Below are 25,655 nucleotides of genomic sequence, written 5' to 3' on the forward strand. Positions count from 1 at the left end.
TAATTTTCATAGTAGTTGTGAAAATATGTAAGAAACTGTATCTCTCTTTGTGGAGGAAATTGGAGTGAGCAATGATTTGGAATGCAAGAAATACAACATATATTTGCAGGTAAAATTTTAACTATAAAATTAGGATTCATAGATTCTAGGGATTTCTAAGGTATCCAGAATTCCCTCATTGTTGAAATAATGATGATGATAAAAATACAACAGTTTACATTCCTTTGTACTTACTATGTACCAGACACCATTTGAACCTCTTTATATATAGTATATCATTCAGTGCACATAAGGATGAGTATTTTAGTTCCTGACCCATCTGTTATCACCCAACCTATATGGCCTGTCCTTCTCCTCTGCTTTATTTTTTCCTTTAGGAAAAAAAATCACTCATAAATATATAACTCATTATTATCTGTTCCTTTTGCTAAAATCCTCTAACCTACCATTTCTATCACCCAAAGAAATAACTCCTGTGAAAGTAGGTGATCAGTTGGTAGGTACACTCAGTGAGTATTTGTTGAATGAATGAGTCTGTATTTTACAGATGAGAAAACTATGATTTTCCCAGATCATACAGTTAGTAGTAGGGCAATTATGGGCACTGAAATGATTTCTAAAATCTTTGAGGAGGCTTAAGTTGTTTTGACTTTTAGTCAACTGAAACTATGTCTTCAGGAGTGTGGAATGACCTTTAGGATACTTGGATTTGGTGGTACCTTTTGTTTCTCTAACCCTCAAATCCCCATTTCATGAGCCTCTGGACCCCTTTTTACAAAAACTTTATTATTTTTTAAAATTTATTTATGCATAGAGTGGAGTGTAGGCCAGAGGTGCAGGGGGTGGGTGGTGAGGATTCACAGAGACAGAGTGGGAAGCAGAACGGGTGGTCTACTGAAATACACTGCTAAGGGGAGCAGTGAAAGGCGAGACAGGAGAGGTCTGCTGCTCCATATGTGGGTTAGCTCCCTGGTGGGGGAATCAAACTCAGCCCATTGCAGTGATAGCTTGATAGCACTGAGACTTAACCCTGCACCACCGGGGAGGCCCTGGACCCTTGAACCACTTTACACATTGAACATGTTTTCCTCCATTTTCCACCCAAGGAACACAAAAATGACTTGTCTATAGTTCCTTGTGAGATTTTAATAGTAGATAAGATTCAAATTTGCATTTTATAAATTAGGTCTGTGGCTATAGAAGAAATGGTACTTAGTGATATCGTAAATTCAAATGGTTCAGTGTCTCTTTCTTTAAAGGGTATGTGGCACAGGGGTTAGCATACAATTGAGGCTTGGTTCAAGATTAGTAAGCCATTTGTCATAGAACTTTTATTTTGATGCATTTCTTTACCCATTTTAGAGACACCCCCCCCTTTTCTTTAAACTTAGTGATTTGGATGATCTTTAGTAGAAAATTCTGAAAGTGGCTAGATAGAACATGAATGGCTAATTCTGATAATTTATGGGGCTTGAGAGAAGAGAAGGAAAGAAATAAAAGTTATCCAAGAATCTTAAATAGTCCCTTGTTGACTCTTAAGAGTGAACCCACTCAGAGAATATGGGTAACTGGAAGATGAAAGTCAGTTGCTTAAAAATTTATTTTCTTTCCTTTGCCATATAAAATCCTATCCATCTTTTCTGTCATAATTTCATTTTACATATTCCATTGATATTCCCTATTCTTGGGAAGAAATGGACAACATCTTAATTTTTGTGTTCTAGGAGCATTAACTCTGAGTCATGGAAAACTTTTTCCTTTCTTTCATATTATGGACACATAAGTCTTAAGATTTCTGTTGATTGTATCTCCTAAGGTTCTGGAGCATCAAAAGATGCATTATGAATAATTTCTCTCTCATACCCTGCTGTATCCTCTTACTTTTTTTTTTTTTTAAATAGAGGCATGTTTTATTTATTTATTTGTTTGTTTATACATGCACTGGGGACAGTCAGAAGCGCGGGAGGGTAAGAGAATTCACCAGAGCCAGAGCGGGGAGCAGAGCAGGCAGAAGGACCGAAGGACACTGCTGAGGGGAGCAGCGGGCGGCAGGAGAGGTCTGCGCACCATGTGGGACCCTCCTCTGGTGGCCGGGGAGCAGCCGGGGATCGAACCGGCACCGCAGAGGCTGCGGGCAGCTTCACAACCCAGCGCTCAACCGCTGCGCCACTGGGGAGGCCCTCCTCTCACATTTTTAAAAATCAGGGAATATCTCAAATAAAATATCTCATATAAAAGTACATAAAAAATACAAATACCCATGTAATATGTACAAAATACCCACTATCCAGATTTAATAAATGAGAACATTTAGTCATGAATGCTATAGAGCTTTTAAAATGATTTTTTGGAAAGGATTGAGGAGTTGAAGTCTCCTTTTTATATTTTCCTGATCCCATTCCTCCCCTCTCCCTTCCTTGAGGCCTTGCTGTTCTGAAACCTTCTACTTATTACTATATACAAATACTTTTTAAAAAAAGATCTATTTTTTAAGATTTATTTATTTATTTATACAAGCACTGGGTACAGTCAGAAGCGCGGGAGGGTGAGAGAATTCACCAGAGCCAGAGCAGGGAGCAGAGCAGGCAGAAGGACCGAAGCACACTGCTGAGGGGAGCAGCGGGCGGCAGGAGAGGTCTGCGCGCCATGTGGGACCCTCCTCCGGTGGCCGGGGGAGCAGCCGGGGATCGAACCGGCACTGAAGAGGCTGTGGGCAGCTTTGCAACCCAGCGCTCAACCGCTGTGCCACCGGGGAGGCCCTAAAAAGATTTATTTATTTATACAAGAGCTGGGGTACAGTCCAGAGGTGCGAGAGGGTGAGAGGATTCACCATAGGTAGAGCAGGAAGCAGAAAAGGCAGACTGACTGAAATACACTGCTGAGGGGAGCAGCGGGCGAGACAGGAGAGGTCTGCTGCGCCATGTGGGTAGCTCCCTGGTCAGCTGGCAATCGAACAGCACTTCAGAGGCTGCGGACAGCTTCACAGCGTGGCACCCTACTAGCTGCACCACTGGAGAGCCCCTAGACAAATACTTTCTTTTTTTTTTTAATTAAATTAATTTATTTTTTAAAGATTTATTTTTATTTATTTATACAAGCACTGGGTACAGTCAGAAGCGCGGGAGGGTGAGAGAATTCACCAGAGCCAGAGCGGGGAGCAGAGCAGGCAGAAAGACAGAAGTACACTGCTGAGGGGAGCAGCGGGTGGCAGGAGAGGTCTCCTCTGGTGGCCGGGGAGCAGCCGGGGATCGAACCAGCGCGGCAGAGACTGCGGTCAGCTTCGCAACCCAGCGCTCAACCGCTGCTCCACCGGGGAGGCCCTAGACAAATACTTTCTTAATGGATTTTTTTTTTAAGATTTATTTATTTATGCATATGAGAGCTGGGGTACAGGCCAGAGGCTTGGGAGGGTGAGAGTATTCACCACAGACAGAATAAGGAACAGAACAGGCAGATTGACTGAAATGCACTGCTGAGGGGAGCAGTGGGCGAGTCAGGAGAGGTCTGCTGCGCCATGTGGATTGCTTCCTGGCCGGCCAGGGATCGAACTTGTGCTGCAGTGGCTGCGGACAGCTTCACAGAATGCGTCCTAACCCCTTGCACCATCAGGGAGGCCATTTTAATGGATTTTCACCTGAGTATTTTAAACTTTTGAATTCAATTGGCAAGTAACTCATGATTTCTCTACCATGCATCGTTTTCAGTGAGTCAAATAGAAAATAGATTTTTTTCATTCTTAACTTCTCATTCCTGGGTAACACTAATGTCCACATTTGTGTTATTTCTTAAAACTATGTTTAACTATTTCAGATATTTTTGTTAATGTGATCTATCAGATGTAACATTAACTGTGTGGTGTGCATTTTGTTAGTAACATTCCTGAAATATCTTTTAGAAAGTATTCTTATTCATCGTCAGCAAGGAAAGAGAGGAGAGACAGTGATTTTTTTTCTTTCAGACCAAGTTATTATCATTTGAGAAACTGACAGTATAATGCACAAAAACTGAAGAAAAGCATCAGTTAGGTGCCCTAACTGATATGTTAGGGCAAATATCTCTTAGTTTAATACTCTGCATTTTCGATGCATTATATTCTTACGGTCTTCAGCATGAAGAATCTATAGTTTTACATTGTATTTAACTATTTGAAGACTTGAGCACAATGGAGAAAGTCCAGCAATGACTCTTGTTTTTGTTAAAATATGATACCAGCACCAGAGTTTCCTATTTTGGAGAAGCAGAACTGGTTGATACATCTGCATTATATCCGGAAAGATTACGAAGCATGCAAGGTAAGAGACAGCGATCATACTTAAAATGTTTTGGGTAGGAAACTAGCACCGGCTGTGGCAGTTTATATCCCACATTTTTTATCATACACGATTGTGTATGAATTCATGTTTCTTCATAGTGTGTTGTTTGCTTTTGCTATGATAATGCTGTTTTACCGACAACCTCCAAACTTCAGGGGCCCCCAGTGACATTTATTGCTCATGGACCTACGGATTGGCTGTGGCTTGACTGGGTTTGGCTACAGGTCAGGGTGGAGTGTGCTCCTTGTATTTTTCTCATTTCAAGAAGGAACAGCCTCTCTCTGAAACTTGTTGGCCTGGTGGTGGAAGGCAGATGTTCAACATGGCACAGTGTTTTTTATTTTATATTTCTCATTCTGAACTTAACCATCCTTTGTGTATTAAAATACTTTGTATTTCCTTTTGTCTGAACTATCTTTAGTCACATACTATGTATGCCATATTCTTGTAGGCAGGTAGTAATATTAAACGCAAAACATATCCTTGGTATTACCTCTTTTGGCATTCAGCTTCTTAATGTTTCCATGATTGGTTTTTAATTTATATCTATGGCCTTTATACTTACAGCAATGCACAAAACGAGTAATGTTCTGTACTGGTGTGAATCTTGAAAGGCCCCTTCTTCCTTCCCTCCTCCTTCCTTCCTTATCCTTTCCATGTTTCCCTTATCCTTTAGTGGTCACTTTCTCTCTTGCCTTTTTCTGTCTTCTCTTCTTGCTTATTTTTTAAGAGTCGTGGCTGTGGATCTCTTTCTCTGCTCATTTTATACACTTCCTCCTGATCCCGAGATCAGTCTGTTACCTACTGGATACTTCAGAGGGATTTCAAATTCAACTTTTCTGTAGCTGAATTTATCTGCTGTCTTCTAAAACTCTCTCTTCTGTTGCCTGAGGAGTAGGTGCCATTATTCACACAGTTGTCTGTCAGTATTACATTTTCTCTTTGTCTCATGAAATTATCATCTTTTTCCTCCCCATGCCTTAACTAGTCCCCATCATTTTTTAAAATCTCCATCATTTTTATTTAAATGACTGCAAGAGAGCCTCCCCGGTGGCTCATCGGGTTGAGCGCTGCGCTGTGAAGCTGTCCGCAGTCTCTGTAGCGCGGGGTTGATTCCCGGCTGGCCAGGGAGATACCCACATGGCGCAGCAGACCTCTCCTGTCTCGCCCGCTGCTCCCCTCAGCAGTGTATTTCGTCAGTCTGCCTGTTCTGTTCCCCGCTCTGTCTCTGGTGAATACTCTTACCCTCCCGCGCCTCTGACCTGTACCCCAGTTCTGCAACCCAATAAATCTTTAAAAAAAAAAAAAATGACCACAAGAGTTCTTATACCACTCTTGCTCTAATTTTGCTTTTCTTTCCATCTATTTTTAACAGTGCTTCAAAAATGATTTTTTTTTATAAATATAATTAGGTTTACTTCCCACATAAAACTTAACAAGATTTTCTATTGCTCGCAATCTTTTAGCGTGGTATTTGAAGCCCTTGTCTCTCTGACTTTCTTGGTCATCTCAGCTCTTCCATTACTGCCAACATAGGATTTAAAATTGTTCACTCTGAAAAATCTTTCTTTATTCTCTTAAGTTAGAATCAGGTGCTTGCCCTTGAGTTCCTGTGGCATCCTGAGCTTATATTAGCCAATCATAGTAGTAAGGTAAAACCTGTATTTTGCTCATTAGAGAGCCCTTCATGGTGTCTGGAAAACTTTCGCATTTTTCTTAGCTTCCTTAGATTTTAGATAGGAATTGGCAAACTTTCTGTAAGGGGTCAAATGGTAAATATTTTAGGCTTTCCAGGCCATATATATGTGTGTGTGTATATATATATATATATATATATATATATATATATACACACACACACACACACACACACATATATATATATATATTTATATCTGTCTCATAGTCTTCATCTTCTGTTATTTTTTATAATTCTTTTAAAAACATAAAACCTGCTCTTAGCTTGAAAACTGAACAAAAATAGGCTTTGTGGGTAACATTCATGTGTCAGGGTGGCCAGGTGGCCTAAAGCGCTACGTTCAGAAGTATTTTTCTTCTGCTTTCAGGCTGTTATCAAAGAACAGCTTCAGGAGACTCAGGGGTTGTGTGAATATGCTATCTATGTCCAAGGTAAGACATATTTCTTCTCTTCTTGCTAAAGACATAACATGCTTTGCCTAGTTTGTAGAAAAGCACAAACAACTTAAGAGATACTTAAATTCAAGTAATGTTCTCAAATGTCTTATTATTGTGTTTTGAAATCACAGTGTAACTCTTGTGCTTGATTTGACTTCAGAAATGAAGTTCTGTTAAAAATGTTGCTACTATCCTTTACCCCTTTTCTAGTTTCCGGCTAGTGTTTTTGAGAATGAATGTTAGGGTCCCTGCCTCATACAGCAATCCCTGGTCCATAAGAGACTTCTGAAAGTGTTTCTTGTTGTCAGGCTAAAAGAGATGAGGGGAGCTTTGAAGACTGTGGTAAGGTTGAGTTGGGCTGAGGGGAAGGAGGCTAGAAGTATACATGATAAAGCTGAGAATTAATAAAATTCATCAGTAACCAAATATAGGAAAAAGCTGGCTGAAATTTCACTCCTTAATGCCTAAAGTAGCATCCTTAGTTTTTCCAGGTACTTTCTTTTTGACTCCTTGATATAAATGGTTTTGTTTACCACAAAATGTGTTTGTGATCTTCATATTAATATATAATTTTCTCACATAATTGTTAAGATATTGACACATCTGGAACAAAATGGCTTCCCCAAAGCTCCTTTATTCCCAATATCATATGTTCCACACTTTCAGTGCTTCATAATACTTAAGCATGTACAGTCTTTTTTTTTTTTAAAGATTTATTTTTATTAATTTATACAAGCACTGGGTACAGTCAGAAGCGCGGGAGGGTGAGAGAATTCACCAGAGCCAGAGCGGGGAGCAGAGCAGGCAGAAGGACCGAAGTACACTGCTGAGGGGAGCAGCGGGCGGCAGGAGAGGTCTGCGCGCCATGTGGGACCCTCCTCCGGTGGCCGGGGAGCAGCCGGGGATTGAACTGATGCTGCGGAGGCTGCGGGCAGCTTTGCAACCCAGCGCTCAACCGCTGCGCCACCTGGGAGGCCCCTCTTCTCTTTTTTCTGAACCAGGCTCCTTCCTAGAACATGATTTAATTTTATTTGTTTTCTGTTTCTTGGCAGCACTGATATTTCGCCTGGAAGGAAATATCCAAGAATCCCTAGAACTCTTTCAGACATGTGCTGTTCTCAGCCCTCTATGTGCTGATAACCTCAAGCAGGTGGCTAGATCTCTGTGAGTACTGGTAGCCAGGTGGCCCCAGGGCACACACACTATGTAAAGTGCATTTTCAGGCTGAGACTTTCTGGCAGCAGAGCAGCCGGATTCATAGAGAGAGCGAGAGAGCTGCTGAATAGGTATAGTGGGATTCACTTTGGAGAGTACGGATTAATTCTGAAACTTGAGAAATTGAGATGACTAGTGTAAAGGAACTGGGTATTTCAAACACTGTCTTCTACTTTGAATGGGGAGCACTGATCATGTTAATCATATAAATAGTGACAATTATGCACTCAGTCTCCTAATATTGTTGGCAACACACCGAGTTTTTCTCATCTGCTGTTTCAACACTTACATAATACTTAACACGTAGTAGGTTTTTAGTGTTTGTTGAGTGAAATGCCCTGTAGGTTCCTACATGTAACCAGCTCCCAAAGTCTTTATAAGCTATTAGGTACACTTCTTTTCCAGGGAGGTAAAGTGTTACATGGTGAGTTCCCATCTCCATGGTCTCACCTGCATTGTCATTCATACCTGCATTGTCTTTGCTTAGAGCCGAGTTTTCCAGTCTCTCCAGAATCATGATCCAGTGTTAAGGAAAGAGACAGTCTTGAAAAAGAAGGGCTTGTCCTTAAAAGATGATAAGGATAAAATGATGGTAACTCTTGCTTAACTGTTTATGATTTGGCTTATTTCTTTTTTGGTTTATATTTGTACATTGTAGAAAATAAATTATGGAAGTATTTCATTAAAATTAGTGTGGAATGGGCCTCCCCTGGTGGCGCAGCGGTTGAGCACTGGGCTGCGAGGCTGCCCACAGCCTCTGCAGTGCCGGTTCGTTCCCCGGCTGCCGGCGAGGGTCCCACAAAAAAAAATAAAAAATAAAAAAAATAAAATTAGTGTGGAATTGGACCAAGAACCTGGACAACTTCCAGTGCTGTTGGGACCTTCTGCTTTTGGGACATAACCACCACCCTGGCCAAACAGCATAACTAGCTCTTAGAATAGGGACTTCCCAGAATTCTCTGCTTGCTGGAGTATGAGCCAACTGTAGGGTTATTGGGGTTAGTCATGTAAAGCTTTGAGCTAATAATTACAGAAATTATATGTGTCTCTTCTTCAGATTTCTTTTGGGAAAACATAAAGCTGCTACTGAAGTATATAATGAAGCAGCTAAACTTAATCAGAAAGATTGGGTAAGTAGGAAACATGCTGTTGATTCCATTTATTGTATGACTATCTTTTTTTTTTTTTAAGATTTATTTATTTATGCACAAAAGAACCGGGGTACAGGCTAGAGGTGCTGGGGGTGAGAGGATTCACCAGATACAGAGTGGGGAACAGAACAGGCAGATGGACTGAAATACACAGGCAGATGGACTGAAATACACAGCAGGCGAGTCAGGAGAGGTCTGCTGCACCATGTGGGTCACCTCCCTGGCCGGGGATCAAACTCATGCTGCATTGGCTGCGGATAGCTTCATAGTTTGTGTTTTTATTTTTTGAAGATTTATTTATGAATATAAGAACTGGGGTACAGGCCAGAGTAGTGGGGGGGTTGTGAGAGGATTCACCAGAGACAGTGGGGAGCAGAACAGGCAAACTGACTGAAATACACTGCTGAGGGGAGCAGCAGGCAAGTCAGGAGAGGTCTGCTGAGCCATGTATCTCTCTGGCTGGGGATCGAACTCGTGCTTTAGTGGCTGTGGATTGCTTGATAGGTTGCATCTTAACCCCTTGTGCCACCAGGAAGGCCCTATAGTCTTTTTAATATACATTTAGGCACACTTTCTCAGTCTTATTTTCCAGATCATCATTTTTGTTATACAGTTCCCATCCAGTTATCTAACCTATCCATAGTCGGTATGTCTAATTTCAGTAATTATATATTTAATTTCTGTAAGAAGTAGGTCTTTTTTCTTCTTGCAATAGCCTCTCCATATCTGACTTTTTTTTTTTTAAGATTTATTTATTTATACAAGAACTGGGGTACAGTCAGAGGTGTGGGAGGGTGAGAGAATTCACCAGAGACAGAGTGGGGAGCAGAACAGGCAGATGGACCAAAGACATTGCTGAGGGGAGCAGCAGGTGAGGCAGGAGAGGTCTGCCGTGCCATGTGGGTTTCTCCCTGCCCGGCCAGGACTCGAACCCACACTGCAGAGGCTGCAGACAGCTTCACAGCGTGGCGCTCAACCTGCTGCGCCACCTGGGAGGCGCCATATCTGACTCTTGAAGTTCTCTTCTGCTTCCAAGAATTATCACTTTCTTCCTCTTTTCTTTTTGATGCTGTTTTTTCCCCCTTTTTTTGTTAAATATCTGATGATTCTTGGAGAGATGTAACTGGAAGTGAAGGATTAGATTGATTAGTACAGAGCGCTAGCATGGGTTTCCTCCACAGTTCTTATGGCCCTATTATTTTTGACTTGTATTCATTTTGTAAGGCAACTTTTTCTGTAGGTCTGAAATTTGAGATGTAAGTCTTTATGCTGTTGAATATTTTATAGCTGAGAATCAAAGTGAAACTACAGATAAAAGAAACTTCATTTACTCTTTATTCATTTAGTCATTCTTTTAACAAATGAATGTTTGCTATGTGCCAGGCACTGGACTGTGCCCTGGAAATGCAGAGATGAACTGGTGGGTTATGGGACAATTAGAATAGGAAATACAAGAAGAAAGAGAAGCATGTTTTGGAAGTCGGGCAATGATAACAAATCAAAGTTAAATCTTGTTTTTCAGAAGATGACAGACATGATTTTAACTTCTGGCAGGATATTTCAGTTGAGCTATCCTGCCAAAAGTTAAAATCATATGAGATGTGTCCAACGTGTGGCTAGATATAGAAATCCAAAATTGAAATATTCTGGGTTAGATGCATTTTGTAGTCAACCACATCAAGAAGATAATTAAAGCCATGAACTTGGATGAAATCACTTGTAATGGGCTGAGGATGGAACCTTGGAGAAAATAGTTCTGAAAGGCTAAACTGAAGAAGATCCCATAGAGGGAGATAGGAAGTAAGTAAGAGAGCTCAGAGTCACAGGGGGAATGAATAGTGTCTGTTCACCATCAAGTGGTTGAAAGAGTTCACTTGGTATTACTGACTCCCTTGGGATACATCCCATTGGTGCCAGTAGACGTGGTTATTCCCAAACAGCCAGACATTTTATGTCCTACACATTTTATACCTTTCGTTCTCCCAAAAAGCCAAGACACTCTGCGCCCTACATGCTGTGGCCTGTAGAAAACCTCAGTCCCACTTGTTTTGGATCATCAGGATATTCCAGTCTGACTACAATGGGAATAATTCCTCCTGCCGTTCTCTCATTTGACTTTTGGAATATTTCCCCCATTAACAGATGGAGGCAATGGGCTGACTTACTGATGGGCGCACAGTGAGGTAGTGGCAGAACCAGAGTTAGAATTCCTCACTTCACATCTGTGACCTTTCCACTGTACCTGCTACCTGCAGACTTCTGCTGGATTCCCTCACCCCACGAAAGACAGGATTTAATTCTGGTTTATTCTCTTTTCCTTTTAAAATTTCTTTTGCTGTCAGTCTGTTTAAGGCATATTACTGCTGCCATCTCAAGTAATACATATGACAGATGATATCAAAAGTTTGTGGTTAGCTTTTAGCACACTTATAGCACAAGTAGGGCTACATCTCTCCCCTTTGTATCTCTAGGTTTACATACTTACAGCATGATGAAGTGGAAGTACACAAATTTTGGAGGCAGGCCTGAGTTCAGATCCTAAGTGCTTTGCAATGTATGGACATGATTGGATCCTGATTTAAGAGAAAAATATATTTTTTAACGTGGGACACTTATGAGACTGAAAAATTTGCACAATTCAATACCTGATACTAAGCTGTTAGTTTTTCAGGTATGGTAATGATGTTATAGGCAGGCTAAATAAAAAGAACCTATCCTAGTACACATGCTGAATATTTGTGGATGAAATGTTATGCTATCTGGTATTTGCTTACGAATGTAGTGGGATAGGTTGGGGGGGGGTATGGGTTGGATGGTTTCTGTGACAGGATGATTGTGGGTCTGCTAGACTTAAGTGGCTGCTTGACTTAAGCGGCCTGTTCAGCCACCATTATGGTTACCTGCAGTTCTGCATTCCTATACAAAGGTCAGAACTGTCCAGTCACAATCATGTGAGCCAAACCTTACAAGTTGCCTTTCATATCAATCAAGAGCAGAAAGCTTGATCACTCTGGGAAGGGTATGCATCAAGAGGTATGATCGAGAATGCCCTGGGGGACTGAGGACGGATGCATAAACTTACTCCCGAATCATACATCATGAGGTTTGACCAGGAACACCCAGGGGGCCGAGGCCTGATGTATGACAAGGGACCCCAGAAGCTGATCAGTGGAATGCCTTGTTGATAAGATTAGGACCGGGGTCTAGTTTTGATTACAACACTTGGTCATCAAGCTGATAACATGGTCGGCAGACTCATGTCCCTCCAAGACCTAGATGACATTCCTGAGTTTCACCCAACCTTTTCTCCTTGTCCTCCTAATGCATGTAGCTGATGCTCTATTATTCTATCAGTAAAAACAGCCAGGATCTTGCTCTCAGCATCATCCTGCCTTGTGCAGCCTGCTCCACGACTCCCGTGTCTTGTTGCCTGATGCAACAGATGATGAGTGAATGGTGATTCTGTCTACATTTATACATGTTTGAAATTTTTAGGAACTAAAATGAAAGGAACAAAAACCTCTAGGTTGACAGTTTTGCTTAAGTCACACAAACTAAACTTTCTGAGGGAGAGAGGTTTTATTATATTGTTATACCTATATTGCAGATTTGCTGGGAAAATTACAGTAATAGATATGAAAAAGATCTGGCACAGAGCCTGGTGTGAAGTCAGTATTTAATAAATGATTGCTATTTAGTTGTTATTTGAGGAGACTCAGAAAATATGGCGTCACTTGTCTCTGAGCCCTGGGGTCCCTGTTTCTTCAGACAGGGTCTGAATACATCTGAATCTGAAGGTGCTTCCACACCTCCCCACAACTATCAAAATGATTTTACTTTTCCCAACATCAGTTTCCTTACCCTTGCTTTCTCCTGTTTCTAAATGAAGGGACATTTAATGTAAGGGAATTTGAAAGATTCAGTAGAATTCAAGTCAAGGAAAGACAGGTTGGTCTTGCAGGGAACTAGAAAGCTATCAGCAGACAAGGTAGCTATTCTGCATTCCTATATTCAATTTCTGAATAGAGATCAGAATCCATAGATCAGATGTTGGCAAATATTTTTTGTAAAAGGCCATTAGTAAATATTTTAAGCTTTGCAGCTTCATACATCTCTGTTGCAGCTACTTAACTGCAGTTGCTGTGTGAAAGAGCCATAGTTCATAAACAAGTGGTTGTGGCTGTGGTCCAAGAAAGTTTTATTTTCAAAAAAGGTAGGGGATAGATTTGGTCTCTGGGCCATAGTGTGCTTCCTCTGCTGTAGATGTCTTCAGGCTTGCTCCAGTTACAAAGATCCATCACGGTGGCCTCCAGATGGAGCTCTCAGTCCCTACGTCCACATCACCTGGTGAATTTCATGCGTGCGGCTAGCTAGCTCTGCTCCAGTCCCAAATTCCTAGGGAAGAGCCTCATTTTATCTTAATGGTGGAGCTGTGTGGCTAGCAGCCCTCCCAGCAGGGGATGTGGGCATTCTTGTCTGAGAAGGCACAAAGGGCATGGGCAGTGGACAGCACTGAGAAAAAGGGCATGGGAATGGCTTGGTCTGTATCCCAAAGTACCACACAGTCTGGTTTATTCTGATAAAGCTTTTTATCATTGGTTTATTCTGCTTTCTTCTCTCATAATCTGTATTTTATATTAAGGGACCCATTCTGTAAAATGAAATGTATTTGAATATGAATCCAGTCAAACATTGTTGTGCATGTTTTAAAGATTAAACTTGACTGAGCAAAATTCTTGTTTTATTCTTAAGACCTGTTTGCTTTCTTTTGTGTGCAGGAAATCTGTCATAACCTAGGAGTTTGCTACATTTATCTGAAACAGTTCAATAAGGTAATTTATAGAAATGGTGGTGGGGCTTGAGCAATTGACCAGGGATTTCTGAAGGTACACTTGTTATTATAGCGGTACCACTGTTCATTCTGTGTTGTTTCTAATTCTGCAGAGATATTTGAAAGTAAAAAGGAAAGTGCCATATTGCTGTTGACAGTGTCAGCTGCTGCTGACTACAAAGATATTTTGATTTGGAAGGCTGTGTTCGCGATGAAAGAAGCGTTGACCACAATAAATATATTGGATTTATTTTTTGAAAACAAAGCATTATAGACATTCCCATTTTAACTCTCATTGGTCATTATCCTTATTTTTCCTGATTTTAATAATTAAAAATTCGAGAAATACTATGAGGGAATGGAAAGCTTAATTGCTCTTCTTTACTCCACTCCTAGGTTAATTTTTACAATGTAGAGACAGATGTTTAAAACTTAGATATAAAAAAGTAGACCTTTTAAAAGTGCAGTTGTGACCATATGAACTGTCTGGCCCTGATGGCAGCTAACTTTAGTTTTTAAGGTCATTGGAAATGAGTTTTAAGTGGATTTAATTTTGGAGTTTGTTTTTAGACTTATTTTTTATGATGAGAATTTATGTTTCATTGTGATTAAGATGTAGGCAGCCTCTAAAGCTCTTCTATCAGAAAACATCTGAGCTACTGTGGTACTTGAGATAAAGAAAAAACATATATCTTAACTGGAGGACACATTAAATTATCTCTTCTCTGAAAGTTAATGATAGTGGGTTTGGGTAGACCCAAATAAAGGTAATAAAGCTCCCATTTAGTGATTGTTTAGTTTTATTCTCCTTTCTCAAATGCTAACAGGCCTGAGAATCTGAATTGGTTAATACCCTATGACAATGTTTAATTTGTAACAATTTGCAAACTACTAAAAAAACCTAATCTGTCCCTCAGGACTATAAAAAAAAATCTGTATATCAGCAGTTGAGGTATAAAGGTAATAACTAAAATAATAAATAATACATGTAAATAAATACTTTTGGTAGGTCCCTTAAGTTTTCTAGGAGATGTATCCTGTTACAGACTTACAAGATTTTTCTCTTCAGAGGATATTCCAAATAAGTATATTTCTTCCACAGGATTATTCTGAGCCAATGGAAAGGTGGACTTAGTTTTTGATCAGACCTATATTGAGGAGAACCATATTTAGATTTTATTGTAAAGCTGACAGGCTATGCAAATATAATACTTGGCATTTATGTAAATAATTGTTGAATGAGTGAATGACTAAATGAAGCTCTTCATTTGACCATATACTAGGATAGAAGCTTTCTTAGAGCAAGGAGTTTATTGTTCCGGTATACCCAGCATCTAGAACAAGAGATACTCGATTTTTATTGAGTGCATAAATGAAACAATCCATTCACTTCTCAAAATGCTGGTGAGCAAAATGGGGTCTGTTATACAGTTGGCCGGTGGTGTAGCTGGGATTGAGTTTGGGGCAGTGCTCTGTACTGGACTAGGATGTCCCTTTGACTAATGAAGCATGAGTCATGGGTGTGAATGTCAAGTACTAGAAAACACTCAAAAAGGTTAATCCTCTTGTATAAACTCTCTGAAGTGGCTTCAGAAGCAGACACCCTATGCTGCCAGCAAGCACAGTTGGTATTTTGAGCAGTGGGGGCTATTTGCTGTAAAGAGATGTTCCCAGCTCTGTCTTTATATTGGCTCATACAAAGCCATTGTCCTTCCATGGTAGTGACTTGGTTCTCTTTATTCTGTCGTTCTTGTTAGGCACAAGACCAGCTGCACAATGCTCTACATCTCAACAAGCATGACCTGACTTACATAATGCTGGGGAAGATCTACTTGCTGGAGGGAGACTTGAACAAGGCCATCGAAATCTACAAGAAAGCAGTGGAGTAAGTGTGTTTGTTTCCTTTAGAGCAGTGAGAAACTTAAAAAAACCCAAAACAGGAGTCTACATATGGACACCCAAGGTGAGAGAGAGTATGTTTGATTGCTAGTCAGTGTTTCTTTCTCACCCATTAGTATGGTTGGCCAGCCTAGCTGGACAGTCTGCTCCGCAAGGTCAAACAGGGATCCAGGTTCCTTCCCTGCTGATGCACCATTCCTTACATTGTTGTCTTCACCTGCATGTCTGCTGCTATCTTACAGTAGCACAGACTGTTCTAGGCGATCCTGGGAGAGGTGGTCTAGGAAGTTGAATACTGAATAAGTGGCTCTTAGTAAATTTTGATTGACTTTAGAGTTGTAGACATTGATCCTGCTCACGTTCCATGGTTTAGAGTGAGTGAAGGGGCCAGACCTAGCTGCGCTCAGGAGGGAGGGAACAGGTTTTGGACAGCTGGCAGCCTGCCATTGTGTTTTTTATAACAGATCTCGTGTTTCCAAAGATGTTAGGGACAGAAATCTCCTGATTCAGTAATGAACATCTGGCCTTATAAGTATGATACAAGCTGTTTCTAAAACATCAGGATAGGCCAGACTTGTGTTAATGGAACTGATTCACTCTCCCAGGGTGATGGTTCATGTTTTCTCTCTAGGGACACATGCTCTCTTTTGTCTTCTGTATAGGATCTTGTCTCTTATTTTTTTTTTAAAGATTTATTTACGCATATAAGAGCTGGGGTACAGGCCAGAGGTGTGGGGGGTGAGAGAATGCACCATAGACAGAGTGGGGAGCAGAACAGGCAGAATGACTGAAGTACACTGCTGAGGGGAACAGCAGGCGAGACAGGAGAGGTCTGCTGTGCCATGTGGGTAGCTCCCTGGCCAGCCAGGGATCGAACTCGTGCTGCAGAGGCTGCAGACAGCTTTATATATTGCCTTAACCCCTTGCGCCACCAGGGAGGCCCTAGGATTTTGTCTTGTTCTTTGTAGCAAAATGCTGTAGTGTCTCATTTAGTCACTTAATAGAATGCCTGGTCTATGATTCAAGGCCACTGAATATATTATACCTGATAACTAGATACTGAAGTTAGATTTCTGTCACCTGTGTCTTCTGGCATAGTGTAGTAACTTCCCGGTACTATCAAGCACAGCACTCTTTCTGAATTTTCAACCATATTTTATGTCCAAAAAGACATAAAAAAATCCTTTGGTTTGTTAAGCTACAAGAGACTTTTGTGAAAAAGAGGCTTTGTTTATATGGACAAGTAGGAAGGAGCCCAGGTAGCATATACTAAGCCTCTGTGGTGCGAGATAGAAACCTGATCCCTCTCTTCTAGAACTGGCTCTGAGATCAGCACACACAAATCTCAAGGGGGACTTCTTTTTTTATTTTAAGATTTATTTATTTATGCATAGACTAACTGGGGTATAGGCCATAGGTGTGGGGATAGTGGTGATAGGATTATTCACCAGTGACAGAGTGGGGAGCAGAACAGGCAGATCTACTGAAAACAACACTGCTGAGGGGAGCAGCAGGTGAGACAGGAGAGGTCTGCTGCACCATGTGGGTCAGCTCCCTGGCTGGGGATTGAAATCCGGCTGTAGCGGTGATAGTGCTGAGACTTAACGCCTAGGCCACCAGGGAGGCCCAAGGGTGACGAGTTTGCAGTGACTAGTCAAGGACTTGTCACTAGAATTCTGAGGGAGAAAAGGACACAGCTGGGCATCAGGAGCCTCACTGAGAATGTAGAGACCATTGTTCATGACCTAATTTGGGAGAGAGTGGTCATATTTTGGTGGGATGGAAGCCAACAGGATCATGGCATTTCCTTTCTTGGTTTGGGGGAGGAAGGTGATCAGATGGGTACTTATCATGGCAGAATGTAGAAGGCAGATACTCAGTTGAACTGAGTAAGCTTCTGGCTAGCTCAGGCCTCCCGTCGGTACCCAGCCCCACCTCATCCCTTAGAAGCGGGACATTGTTCCTTGCCTTCTGGCATTTTCACTGTTGAAATCATGTGACAGTCCTGTCAGTTCAGTGTTCACAGCAGCTCAGTGTTGCTTTGATTTTGTGACAAAGACAAATACCAGAGAATGGGAAAGCAGATAATCTTTTATTTAAAACCCTGTTTTAAAGCCCACGGCTAAGTCTTTCCTGGAGTTGATATATGTCTCCCTTTTTATGTTTAGTTTGGCTGTTTAACATGAAACAGAGCATCAAGGTCTCGCGATCCTAAATTAAACCATAAATTATGCTTGTTGGCATTATGAGTACAATGAGAACAGAAAAATATAATCCCACAAGAGGGAGCTGGCTAAGACCATGCATTTTTGGGGCTGATTTGATTTAAAAAATTTGTGAGAAGGAAATCTGGATTATAAGTTCCATTTCTTTCTTTTTGAGCAACCCCTTCCTGTCGCCAGGGTTGAGATGACCTACTTGTGAAGGGAATTCCCGCGTCAGCTTCAGGTCTTCCGTGGGGAGGGGGCCCGCTACTCCGCAGGTTCTCGCGTCTCATACACGCCGCAGTCCCTGTGAGCACGTCCGTGTGATCTCTCTGTTGCAGGTTCTCCCCAGAAAATACAGAGCTGCTTACGACGTTAGGATTACTCTACTTACAGGTAATGAGAACTCTGCTCATTCGTGCTTTGATGTTAGAGATGCTTTTGGAGTCGTGTGTATTGTGGTTTCCCAGCATTTTGACTGGACTTTAACACATTTTACTAAAGGTCATAGGACGCACATAACCTTACTCTCTGCATTTGCTAAAGGAATGAACTTAATCTTTTCCATTCAAATCAGAAGCAGATAAATCTGTTGGAGCTTAATGCAATCGTAATTTTTATCAACCAACGAAAGAGCAGTTATGAGAAATAATTGTCTAATGGGGAGAGAAACCTGAAACAAGTTAGTACTACCAGGTGCTCTGGGGTAAAGGTCATTTCTGTTGCTCCTTCCCGGCCATGTGCTATAGGAAAGTGAAGGCAACGAGTCGTGTAAAGTAAGACACCTCCTCTCCCCCGCACACTCCTGACCGTCAATGGGATTCTTTTTAGCACCATCTCTTTTCTGTATCAGCCTGAGAACTGGTGCTCTACTGATTTTCTGTATCAGCCTGAGACCCCGGGATCTCTGAGGAACCCCTCCGTGCCCAGCCCTCCACCCTCTCCCCAAGACTCCGGCTCAACTCGCCCTGCCTCCAGTTCTGACTCTGGTAGCCTTTTTGTTGGTTTCATTTTTCTTTAAAAGGAATCAGGAGCTTAACTCTGGCGCTTCCTGGGCACTGGCTTGAGAGGCTGGTCTCAGGGGAAATGAGGCGAACCAGCTCCTTGCCTGCCAAGAGGCATTAGCACGAGCGTAGCAGAGATGGTTCCTGGCAAATACATACTTTGACCTTATCGGGGACAAATCAACAAAATGGGGGTGGGGGGCACCAAGGTGGGGATTTTAACTCTCTTCTCTGGTAACTGCAGCCTTTTTTTCTCCCCAAGAGAACTCAGAAAAGTCAGGTTGTTTCTGTCCAGGGTGTGGGTGGCAGACTCCTTAACTGCCATCCCCCCACTAATGTAAATTCTCTGGTTTGCTTTTTCTCCAAGCTTGGCATTTACCAGAAGGCATTTGAACATCTTGGAAATGCACTGACTTATGACCCTACCAACTATAAGGTACTGCAGCTGCCAAACCCCAGCGCCTTCACATACAGTCCCACTGCTGCTTAGGTGAGCTAGGCCCAGAGAGTACAGTATTTCGAATATCTGAGAAATTACCCCTGTCTTAGCTAAATTATAAATAAAAGTGGTTCTTTTTGTTTGAAAATATTGTAAAGTGTTGGTTCTCTACTGATTTTCTAGAAGAGCACATTTGTTAGAACTGTAAAGAACACAGAAAATAAAATTGCAGTGCTGGTGAAGTTTGTGTTTAGGAAATTAGCAAAGCCTCTATGTCAAAAATAATTGTGGTGAAATGACTTCTAATGAACGAATGACTCCAAGGTTACAGCCCTTGTGCAGATTTGACTATGGGGATGAGAAGCTCATAAGTGGATGAGTATCACTGAGGGAGATGCAGCAAAGGGCCATTTTTTTTTTTTAAAGATTTATTTTATACAAGAACTGGGGTACAGGTCAGAAGCGCGGGAGGGTGAGAGAATTCACCAGAGCCAGAGCGGGGAGCAGAGCAGGCAGGCGGACTGAAGACACTGCTGAGGGGAGCAGTGGGCGAGGCTGGAGAGGTCTGCTGCGCCATGTGGGGTTCTCCCTGGCCGGCGGGGAATCGAACCGGTGCTGCAGAGGACAGCTTCGCAGCGCGGCGCTTAACCGCTGTGCCACCAGGGAGGCCCAAAGGGCCGTTTATTGAGGGCTGCAGACCCAGTTCTACTGGAAGTCTTGTGCACCCAACTCATCCATCCCCGTGGACATCTTTCTGAGAGAAAGGAAGGGGCTGGACTGAGGCAGCCTAGAGCTGACTCACCCTCTGTCCTGTGGCAGGCGCGCTCATCTTCACTGTAACTGAGTTGTCTGGAGCACCTGGTGTACCAAATAGGGGCCACAGGGAACAGGCAGTTTTTACTTACAGGGCCCTGATATTCTAAACTCTTTACTCCCCAGAGTAGGAAACACATGAGCCTGGGTTAAATCAGTGACATTTTATCTTTTCTCTGTCTTGAACTAAAGATAAGCCACATTGCGGGGGGGGGGGGGGGTGTGTCCATTCCTCATGGACACTTATCCCAATAGCTTGAATATAGTATGTCCCTGGAAGAAGCTTTTGAGTCCCATCTGTGCTGAGAGGCCTGCTGAATAGCTACACTCAGGAAGGCGACTTCAGTGCTACAGCCTTATGGGAATGACTGAATGATTGACTTTCATGACCTACCTTTCAGGCGATCTTGGCAGCAGGCAGCATGATGCAGACGCACGGGGACTTTGATGTTGCTCTCACCAAATACAAAGTGGTAGCCTGTGCTGTTCCAGAAAGTCCTCCACTCTGGAATAATATTGGAATGTGTTTCTTTGGCAAGAAGAAATATGTAGCAGTGAGTGTCTCCTTGTCTGCCTTGATACATGCAGTTACCGGGTCTCTGCACTTGCCCCAACCTCTCATCGAGTGCCCCTCTCCTGTAGGCTATCAGCTGCCTAAAACGAGCCAACTATTTGGCACCCTTCGACTGGAAGATTCTGTACAACTTGGGCCTTGTCCACTTGACCATGCAGCAGTATGCATCAGCTTTCCATTTCCTCAGTGCAGCCATCAACTTCCAACCAAAGATGGGGGAGCTCTACATGCTGTTGGCGGGTAAGAGACATTTCTGTGGAGAACTCCCCCCGCAGTCTATGAGGGGAGAATAAATTAGAATCATAGGTGGCCAGTGGTGAAACGTCCTAAAGAAAACATTTCCATGCAGATCCCCGAGGAATCTGGATTACTGTACTAGTGCTTGAAGAAATATGAAAAAGATGACGAAGCACTTGGTTGCATCTAACCTATGGCAAATTTCAGAGACCAACAGATTAAATCCAGATCATCCCTAGATCATCTTTTGCCAATTGTTTTCCCTTGGTTTGAAAACTGTACATTGAGTCCAACTGCTTGTTGAGTGTTAAGAGCTTGGGCTTTTAGGTATGTCCTGTCTCTACTAGCTGAATCTCATAGAGTTGATAAAACTGGCTTTGTTTTATTATGTAAGTGTTCTATTACTGGCTATTCTATAAAAGTACTGTTCAGTGTAAGCCCCCAAACAGTTTTCATGTTCTCATTGACAGTGGTTTTCAGGTAGGGTTTTTTGGTTATTATTGTGGGGTTCTTATAACACAAAGGTTGCAAAAGGAAATTGAATGGGTGTCATTTGAGGGTTGCAAGAATGCAGAGATAGCCGAATTTTAATGTGGGTAGAGAATATAAACAAATAGAACTGCTGCTTATGCCTTATGGTATGAATAACTTCAAGTAGAAATGGCCAGGGAGCCAGTGAACAAAGGCCTGAAGCCATGAAATTGCATGAAGTACCCTGTAGTTATTGGGCAGCAGTGTTCTAGAATGTAATAAGGAGAGCAGTCAGGACAAAGTAGTTTGGGGCCAGATTTTTTTGGGGGGTGGGGGTATGATAAAGGACTCTAGACTATCCCAAAGGCCATGTTTTTCGAATTGAATTCCTAGATCTGTCATGTCTGGCAGAAGTGAGTGGCTGTCAGAGGGGAGGTGGAGTGGACAGGGTTTCCAAAATAGTTTTGTTTCTTAAATAGATCGGGCTTCCAAAAAATATTGATTAAAAGGGGTGTGTTCTGTTGCTACATAGAAGTTTAATGATCATGGTTATGGATGATGGAGAAGCAGTGAGGAATTTTAACTAGGACAGTGACATGGTGAGATTTGTTGGCCAGTCGGTGAGTATGTCAGCATGGTGGCAAGTGGATGAAGGCAGGGGAGACGTTGCCACAGGGGAAAGCTCAAACACCTAAACAACTGGAGCCCTGAACAAAGGTGGTGTCAGAAAATGCAGAAAAATGGACTTATAGAACTTCAGTGTTGATGACACCGAGTGTCTAAGCTGAATGACTGAGTAGATGGCAGTGCCAGGAGCTGCCATCAGGGCAAAGGGCCTGAATGCACTGTGGTCTCGAAACATTGCCTCAGTTCTGTAAGTTGGGCCCTCCAGTTGCAGTGCTCATTTTCTTTGTTGCAGTGGCTCTGACCAACCTGGAAGATACAGAGAATGCCAAGAGAGCCTACGCGGAAGCAGCACGCCTGGATAAGTAAGCTGCTCTGTGGGGAACAGTACTGGGCAGGGCTGGACTCTCCAAAGCCACAAGGTGGCGCAAGAGCACTGGCGCCGTCTGAGTCCGCCCAGCTGCTTGCTCTCTGTGGCCTCTGTCCACAGAAGGCCTAAGTGTGGAAGGACGTGTGGCTCCTAAGCACACAGTTGCTCAGCGGAACTGTCACTCACTGAGAAAATGTTTCCAGCCCCAACTGTAGCAGGCGGCCGTAGAAAGCACTTGGGTTGCTGATAGATTTTACGGGCTAGTTGGACTATCAGATGGGACTCTGGGCTTCGTCTGTTTAAGATAAAACTGGACTCTCCAGAATTTATTCTACTGCCATCTGCTAGGCAGCAAGGTAGGGATTTCCCTTTTCAGCTCTGCCCTGGTTTATTTTGAGGGCTGAGATGTCACACTTGGTCCCAATACCTGCTTTGCTGGTTGGGCAATTCATTCCTTGATTCTTCTCCACAGGTCCACAGCATGTGTGGTCCCACATCGCTGTTGAATAGAAAAATCTCTACTTGGCCAGTTTTGTTGTTGTGCAATGAGAAGGATCTCTATGTGACTGTTTGTTTCTAAGCCCCACCCCATAGAATCCCTGTCTATTTGCCACAGGTGTAACCCTTTAGTAAATCTGAACTATGCTGTGCTGCTGTACAAACAGGGCGAGAAGAGGGGCGCCCTGATCCAGTATCAGGAGATGGAGAAGAAAGTCAACCTGCTCAAGGACAGCAGCTCTCTGGAGTTTGACTCTGAGGTATGCCGCCTTTTAGCTCCCAGGAGTTATTAGCAAGTTGCTAACGGACTTTTTGAATTAAGCCCATATAGCCCAAGTATGGCATAGGCTTGTGCATTCTCTAATTAGTAAATGTCTGAGAAAAAGCTTCCTTAGAAGGAAATAAGAAATCAGAGGAAATTTAGGCTTACTGAATTAGCTGTTATTGCTAATGCAAGTCATCTGAATTGAGGTCTCTGTAGTTTCCACTTTCAAGCAGGAAAAGCATTTTAGTCCAATACTGTACCAACCTTGAGTTGTTGGGTTTTGAGATCACATATGACCTCCCTTGCCATCCACTAATCTGTGTTCTTTGCTGTTTGAGAATGATTTCCTTGAAATGCTAGAACCAGCAGACACTACTTCAGCTGACCTCTACCACCCTCACCACAGTGGAAGGCCTAGGAAGGGGCTTTTCTCTACTAGTTACACATGATTCTTTTTCTTTCCATGTGGGCATAAGATGGTAGAGATGGCCCAGAAGTTGGGAGCTGCTCTTCAGGTTGGGGAGGCACTGGTTTGGACTAAACCAGTGAAAGATCCCAAATCAAAGCACCGGACCACTTCAACGAGCAAACCTGGTGGCTTCCAGCAGCCTCTGGGCTCTAATCAGGCACTGGGACGGGCAATGTCTTCAGCAGCTGCATACAGGAAGCTTCCCTCAGGTAGGTGACCACATGTAGCTCCATGAAGACTCAGGGGTGTGAGCCACCATGCCAGCAGAACACAGCTTGGAAAATGGCTTGCACTTTCTGACTCAGAATCTGCCCAATATAGTGCTGGCTAGAGAGGGGATAAGTCACAAGGTCACCAAGCTGGCATTTGTTTTCTTAAGGCAAGTTGTGTAATAGCTGCTGGAAGGCTTAGTTGATGTCAGTACACTAGTTCTTACAATTTAAGTTTAAAAATACATTCTGTTCCGTAGTCTTGCTTTCTGTAATTTTCTTGCCTTAAGTAGGCATGAGATATGTCAGCACTTTATTTCCTTAGTTCTGACTGACCTTCATAGCTGCAGATAGACTACAGTTCCAGTCATCCCAGAAAATATGGGGTTTCTTCTTGAAATTTAATAATGAAAATAATGATTTCTTCTGGAATTATGGAATTGAGAATTCAGGCTATTTCCTTTGTCACTAGGTGCTGGAGGCCCATCCCAGCTCACAAAGCCACCCTCCCTTCCTCTGGAGCCGGAGCCCACTGTGGAAGCACATCCAAATGACTCATCAGCACAAATAAGAGAAAAAAAGGAGTAGGATGACCTCAAAGTAGCGTTTTTTATTTTTTGGTTTTTTTTGGTAAGGATTTAGCAGGTTAAGAAAGATCACCTGGCACAGGCAAGCGTGCAAGCCAGCAGGTTCCCTGGGTGCGAGAGTCAAAACTCAGAACAAAGGGTGAGTGTGATGATCACGGGGAGCTCGAGGCCCGTGCAGCCCCACATGACCCTGCCAGCTGGGAGTAGAGAGACGATAGTCCTCTTAGATGAGAGGGCCTCTTAGAATTGAGAACAAGGCACTAGGTGGCTGAGAGAACTTATCTCCTGGCTCCCTAACCCCTTCCTTTGTGGAAAGAAAGGCTGAGACAGACCTCTACTCAGGAGCCCTGTTGTGATGAAGCCTTGTCCTTATGGAGGTGGCTCTCAGGCTGTTGGGCATGTCAGCACCCAATGCCACTATAAATTGTGGATCAGTAATCTAGCTCTCATAATCTAGAAAAAGATAGGAAGCTTTATAAATTGAGGCCCAGCCTATTGAGTATCCCAAGCTGCACTTGCCCAACGGAATCCAGAACAAGTCCTAGTGTCTTGGTGGTTTTTTGGGGGAGTGTCTTGTTCTTGAGAGAGGTCAGAGTGTTGAGCCAGATCATGTCAGCGTGATAATAGCAACAAGGGCTGGTCTGGTATCAGCATCAAGGACTAAAAAATGGGAGCATTTAACTGAGGAATTTTTATATAAGGCTATTAGTGATCCCACAGATGCTATCAATGTATAATAATATCCTTTTTAAAATAAAGAGATTATGTATCATTCTTTTTTGGGAAAGTTGTTATTCAGGTATAAAAATGAGATCACAATAAAAACTTTAAAAGAAACTATGATTGGTTTTCCGTTACCTATTTCCAAGCGTAGCTTTATACTGGAGGAATAACCTCAAGGCAAGGTTCTTGTTGGTGCCAGCACCACCTCGTTGCAGCCTTAATGAGTGGGCCTGTGGAGATTGAAACGGCAGTTAAAAGCCGAAACTTTCCGGGCCTGCCGGTGGCACAGCGGTTGAGCGCTGAGCTGCGAAGCTGCCTGCAGACAGCGGTTGAGCGCTGAGCTGCGAAGCTGCCTGCAGCCTCGGCACCCGGTTCGATCCCCGGCCTCCTGCAGAGGCTGCCTGCAGCCTCGGCAGTGCCGGGTTCCATCCCCGGCCGCCGGCAGCGCCGGGTTCGGCCCCTGGCAAGGGGTCCCACATGGCGCACAGACCTCTCCTGTCATGCCCGCTGCTCCCCTCAGCAGTGTACTTCGTCGGTCTGCCTGTTCTGGCTGATGCTTTGGTGAATTCTCTCACCCTCCTGAACTTCTGACTGTAACCAGTGCTTGTATAAATAAATCTTTA

At 42.9% G+C, this 25,655-nt stretch overlaps 1 protein-coding gene across 1 annotated transcript; it reads left to right on the plus strand.

The window, feature by feature from the left end:
* Positions 1–15,460: 15,460 nt before the first annotated feature.
* BBS4 (Bardet-Biedl syndrome 4) lies at positions 15,461–24,604 on the plus strand (the record flags this gene model as incomplete). Its single annotated transcript, XM_084239668.1, has 9 exons — positions 15,461–15,531; positions 18,091–18,145; positions 19,121–19,189; positions 20,407–20,559; positions 20,648–20,819; positions 22,207–22,276; positions 22,898–23,039; positions 23,521–23,722; positions 24,195–24,604. The coding sequence occupies 9 exons, from the start codon at positions 15,461–15,463 to the stop codon at positions 24,308–24,310; spliced, it is 1,050 nt and encodes a 349-aa protein (XP_084095794.1). The 3' UTR covers positions 24,311–24,604.
* Positions 24,605–25,655: the final 1,051 nt, after the last annotated feature.

Source organism: Talpa europaea (genome assembly GCF_964194135.1).
Source record: "Talpa europaea genome assembly, chromosome: 8".
Classification (NCBI taxonomy): Eukaryota; Metazoa; Chordata; class Mammalia; order Eulipotyphla; family Talpidae; genus Talpa; species Talpa europaea.